Source organism: Etheostoma spectabile, chromosome 1, assembly GCF_008692095.1.
Source record: "Etheostoma spectabile isolate EspeVRDwgs_2016 chromosome 1, UIUC_Espe_1.0, whole genome shotgun sequence".
NCBI lineage: Eukaryota > Metazoa > Chordata > Actinopteri > Perciformes > Percidae > Etheostoma > Etheostoma spectabile.
This window is the reverse complement of record NC_045733.1, coordinates 13755923-13761463: the sequence shown is the minus strand read 5'-3', so window position 1 is coordinate 13761463 and position 5541 is coordinate 13755923. Positions and strand designations below refer to the sequence as shown.

Below are 5541 nucleotides of genomic sequence, written 5' to 3'. Positions count from 1 at the left end.
CCCCCCCCTCCCGTGTGTATAGTAGGGTTCATGAGTATAAGCTGCTCACTCACATCCTCAAGCCATTAATTAATTAAGAGAAGTTTCATATAAATATAAGATTTGGTAAAAACAATGAAATATACAACATCATCTATTATTTGTGTACAGTATATATATATGTCTCTGTGTGTATGTACGTCACTGTTTGGGTGTAGAGGTTGTGTGCCAAGAGTTTGCGTGTGTGAGAGCAGTTGACAAAGCATTTCACTTCCCTTATTCAAGCTATTCAGAAGCGGAGGGTTGATGTGGGGCTGGGGCTGTCTTTCACCCTGCCAAAAATATAGGGGGAAAGTCCATTTCATTGCCTTCTACTGCGCTCCCATAGGCATACATCTCATGCCGTCTTCACTGTATCCACACTGTGCTCCCACCTCCTTGCTCTTCTTTCTCACTCATGTCTCCCTTTTAAAACAAGGCAGGCGGCTTGCTTATCACACTCCAATCACAGCTAATTAGGACAGGTCAGCTGGTTCAGTCAAACAGTATCCCTGTCAAACAGTGTCCCTCCACGCTCTTCCTCCTCCTCCTCCTCCTCCTCCATCGTCCCCCTCTCTCAATTTTCCCAGACAGCCCTATCAGCGGGAAACATCTCCCTACACCACTGCCGCCTGTCTGTTCATGATTGGGACTATAGCAGTCATTTCCACAGAGGCGAGCGATGTGCTGCCAGCCACACCGCCGGAGCCAGAGAAGCCCATATCAACGTCTGCTGCAGGCGCATTGGAGCATCAATTAATTGCCGTTTAAAACTGGCAAAAAATGCATTTGATATGCTTAAGCTTAATTAATACGTTGCTACCAATTTTACAGGGCTAATTAATCAATTTGAGACTGGTCCCTTGTGCAAAGATGTCCAGATTATGTTGTTTGGAAGGAAAACGTACTGAAGATCAGTTTGTTCTACCAATGCCAATTACCACAGGAAAGCACGAGTAGAGAAATTGAGGGGGAAATAAGTATAAGTAAGAAAGGAAAAGGCCAAAAAGGGATGGCAGAGTCAAAAAATGAGAAAGGTACACAATTGTGTGTACACTGTAAGCTAGTAACCATAAGGGCTAAGAACTAGAACTGGTTAGAGGATTGATTAGGACTTGAACTACATGCTTTGTGCACTTGTAGTTCTGTTATACTGAGCCAGTGAATAGGGCCGCAGAGTTCTGGCAGGCAAGCAGAGCAAGCAGAGCAAGCAGAGAGAGCTACAGAGAGTAATTGGGAGGGCTATGCTCGGAGAGCAACAGAGGACTTAGGATGGGATAAAGGAGGAAAGGATGGGGGGAACAGAGAGAGACCTATGAAGTAGATGCTAAGTGCTGAGATGTGAAAGAAATAAGCCTGCAGAAAAAACAAACCCAGGGACAGTGACCAATGACAAGCTCCCGTTTCCTTTTTTCCCCCTGATTTGATAACAGACATACCTGTGTGCATTCATGTGTACAGTTCCTGCGTGTGCAGAAGGGAGCTTTATTAAAACCACAAATGTACGTTTGTGAAAGCAGAGCAGCGCATTACAGTATATTTCCTTTAATAGCTCATGATTCAGTTTCCCCGATTCTCTTTTTCTCTTTTACTAAGCCTCATTAACTAGCCATGAAATCACTATAATAAATTACCTGTACATGAGGTGTTTGGTTAAAGACAAAGTAGCAGATGGGACTAGTCTTGAGCTCACCAGGCACAAGGTGACCATCTTGCAATTCATCTTAAACAGCAGGAGGACATAAAACATACAAACAGACCTTTCGAAGCAGATGAAAATGTCATTTGAAAGGCAGAAGATCACACCATAATATTTGTTTCTCATGTAAATATTCACTCAAAGTGAGGCATAATTTGCTGCTTTGAAACGTTCAACTGGTTTCTTTGCAACTTAATAAAGATGATGTTGCACACTGTCAGAGCGAGGTTCACCACCCCTCACTCATGATTGCTCTTGCACCATGCTTTGGTCTCCTGCCCCTTCCCTCCCCCACAGCTAAGCCAAGCCTGCATGTCATTGGCTAAACACAGCCAGCTTCAGCCAGTTAACTGTCTAATCTCGCATCAATCGATTTCCCCGAACAAGGAAAAGTGAAGAAGTGGAACGAAAGTCGTGGAGCGGAGATGAAAATACAGCAGAGTGTGAGAAACAGCTGGCTGCAGCCTGAATTCCCAGCACCACCGAGCTGTGTATGGGTGCGACAATCTCTTGTTCAAGCCCATCAAAACCATACTGATCAAAGACACAGACAACATGAAAGGTGGATGGACAGGTTGTGGTTGGCACTGGAGTAGAAGCACACATCCACCAACAATGTTGTGTTGGGACAGTTGTTGCTGACTGACTACTGCCCAACACACAGCTTTGGTTGTCATGTGTTTCAGTTTGTGTGTATAAATGTGATACTTTTAGTCCCTCATGGACAATTAAATAGGAACATTTTCAAAATGAGAAACATATGGAGTTATTTAATTGGCCAATTTTTCTTGCCAACATGTGTGGCTTTTTTTCCTCCACAAAAACCAATAGAAAGGGGGAGAGGAAACGCTATCTAGTCACACATGCATATTGCAGCACAGAGTGTTTGTGCACAAATTGTCATTGTCCTTCCGCAAAAAGTAAAACAGCCCTTCTGTTCCCTGGATTAATAGCACCATTACACAAAATCCATGTTCAGTATGCCACACTGTACTTCTGGATCCATTCAGTGTGATACATACTTTTTGGTGTCAAGACTTCTGTGAATTTGTATTTCTGTGAGAATTTCTCTTTTGCCAAGCAGGTAATGGCCTACACTGAGGTACATGAGTGGAGGAAGGTGCAGTGAAAGTGTACCATACCACCTTCTGTCCGATTACTTCTTTCTATACCTCATGTAAAATGTTGGCTTTCTTGCCTGCCCTGACCCTGCACTTATCATGTGAGGTGGCTGGGGTGGGGACAGCTGCAACAACTCATATCTGGGGAGTTATTGTTCTACACATGTCATGTGTAATCTGCCCGACCCACAGCGCTTAGAACAATTATTCATATTTAATCACCACACTACGAAGCTACATCTTCTGCCGCTCACTAAGTCATTTTCCATGTTCCATTATCAAAGTTTCAGAGATGGGTGCTCAGGGAAGGGGGACTAAATGGAGAGGCTGAAGTAGTTGGGCTTATAAAAACATAATGGGCTTGTCTGCTTTGATAAACTGAGGACGTGTATAGAATGCACACTAACACCCTCAAATACACACATAGACACGCGCACACACACACACACACACACACACACACACACACACACACACACACACACACACATTAAATGAGAAAAGTGCAGAGAACAAAGTAGGAAAGAATAAAGTAGCCAAGTATAAATTCAGATTGTGAGCGTTCAGGCAAGTCAGGAGCTCAATCGTTAATACAAATAACCCAGATCCCAGATTGATAGTCATTTGGTTCAAGTGTGTCTGGCTTGCACGGCATCTTTCATTTCTAATGCAGTCAAATTTGCCAATGAAGGTTTACCTTGCTCCAAAGGCGGTGGTTTCACGCCTGTAGCCTTCAACTTTAGGGCTTCTTTTGCAGACATATCACAGCAGGAGCCTTTGTTGGTATCCTGGTCGCTGTCAGCCTGGTCACTGTCACCATGGCCACTGTCTCTGAGGCTGGCTCGCTCTGGGTCTTTGAATGTTGAACTACTAGACACACAAATAAAAAAAAGAAAAGAGTGTTAGTACACAGTGTTTGGATTAGAATTTGTCAAGGCTTTTTTGTAACCCTCGTAGGAAGTTTAAAGAGAGCATGAAACACTGATGAGCAATCTTGAATGCTTAAGTAAAAAAAGCAAAAATATAACAGAATTCAGGATGTAATGTTTCTAAAAAATACTGTACCAGCAGTAGTGTCCACTTAAGGAAAATAAAGATGAAACAATAAAACAGAGCATCTTCTGTGTCATTAGATTGGATGTATTATAGAGAATACTGTTAGTGACCACGTTTAAACCTAATTAAATGTGCATGGCCTTCCTCTCCCTGCTATGACAGTGTACAATTAATTGTCAGCTTAGTTACTGTTGCCGTACTACTGTGTTCGACTATTGGAGAAAAGAAAACGAAGGTCTGAGATGTAGTGACTGTTATAGATCCCAACTCTTACCTTTGAACAAACTGTTGTCTGCTACCCATATAATTAGGCTCAGTGGGGAAATTGTCCGTCTGTGGAGAAGAGAGAAAGAGAAAAAAAGTATGTAGTGGGCTCTGCAGGAATGAGTGTGAGCTTTGAAACAAGATCTCCCCTTGACATACAGTATAATTCATTATGCAGAAAAAATATGAGGTAGAAGACAGATTAGGGGCAAATAAAATTCTGGGGATGTTGGGTATATTGTTTAGGTTTGAGCATTTCATTAATCACATAAAGCGGGGTAACTAGCCTTTTGAGAGTAAACCGCAGAGGTGAACATCAAATCTGGCAGACATAATCAATAACTGCTAGGACAATAGTCTTGACGAGCATAGAAAACGTGTGAGTTAAACATCTCATAACCAAATTACATCACTATTTGTACGGGAAATACGTAAAATGCAATTTGCTAGTTCCCTTCCCAACATTTCTGTGAGAAACCACTGACTCTCTAAACCTCAACACTACGTCTTTCCTCGAGAAACTGAAAAAAATGTGAGGAGCTGGGGCTTGTATGTGTTGAACCAGAGATGGGGACTTGGGCTTGAGTCGCACACACAGAGACTTCAGACTTGACTCAAGACACGTCCTTAAAAGACTTCAGACTTAACTCTGAAGTGTCACTACCTGAAATGAGTCGAGTGCAGATGTGAGTCGCGCATGCGTCACTTTGTGACAAATAGCAAGATGCTAATGAGAGACTTCTCTAGTGTCAATACAGTAAAAATTTAACAAAGTTTGTCCATTGCTGGCTACAAGTTAGCAATCAAACACAACAAAGTATGTCACTTGAATGGCGTTTTGAGCTAACATTAGCAATCAAACAATCATAGATAGCTAAAACGTTTCTGAAATTATTAACATCTTCTGTTATTGTAATGAGAAAAGTTTATTATTTTATGGATCAACCACAACCACATCTCATTTTATGAAGCACCTGAAAAACGCACCGTGATAGGTTAGCAAACATGATTAGCTCAGCATTGTCCATCTAACGTTAGCTTGCTCCATGCTTTAGCCACGACCTACAACAGGTTAACTCCGACTGTCTTTCGCTAAATGAATAAGCTTTTGTTTGCCAAAATTGTGGTAGTAGCTTTACGTAATCATTTACATCTTGCTAGCTAGAATGCTTTGAATTCCTTGTATATAGCTTATATATAGCTATGTAGCATTCTATGCAGCCTGCTGGATGGAACGCAGGAGGTGAAACACTCATAACCACAGAAGACTCTATCTCAAAGACTTGAACTCTATTACACACATATATATACATACATATATATATATATATATATATACACATATATGTATATATATATATATATATACATATATATACATAT

General features: G+C 41.5%; 1 protein-coding gene across 3 annotated transcripts in view; it reads right to left on the bottom strand.

Annotated features, from left to right (window-relative positions):
* Window positions 1-5541, bottom strand: part of pcdh17 (protocadherin 17) — a 58064-nt gene that overhangs the window by 30832 nt on the left and 21691 nt on the right. For 2 of the 3 annotated variants that reach the window (XM_032514001.1, XM_032513985.1), the window contains exons 3-4: window positions 4169-4227; window positions 3536-3708 (exon numbers count right to left, since the gene is read on the bottom strand). In XM_032514001.1, coding sequence (XP_032369892.1) covers window positions 3536-3708; window positions 4169-4227 — 232 coding nt within the window. The remainder of the gene's footprint in view (window positions 1-3535; window positions 3709-4168; window positions 4228-5541) is intronic. The other variant, XM_032513995.1, reaches the window with a different exon arrangement.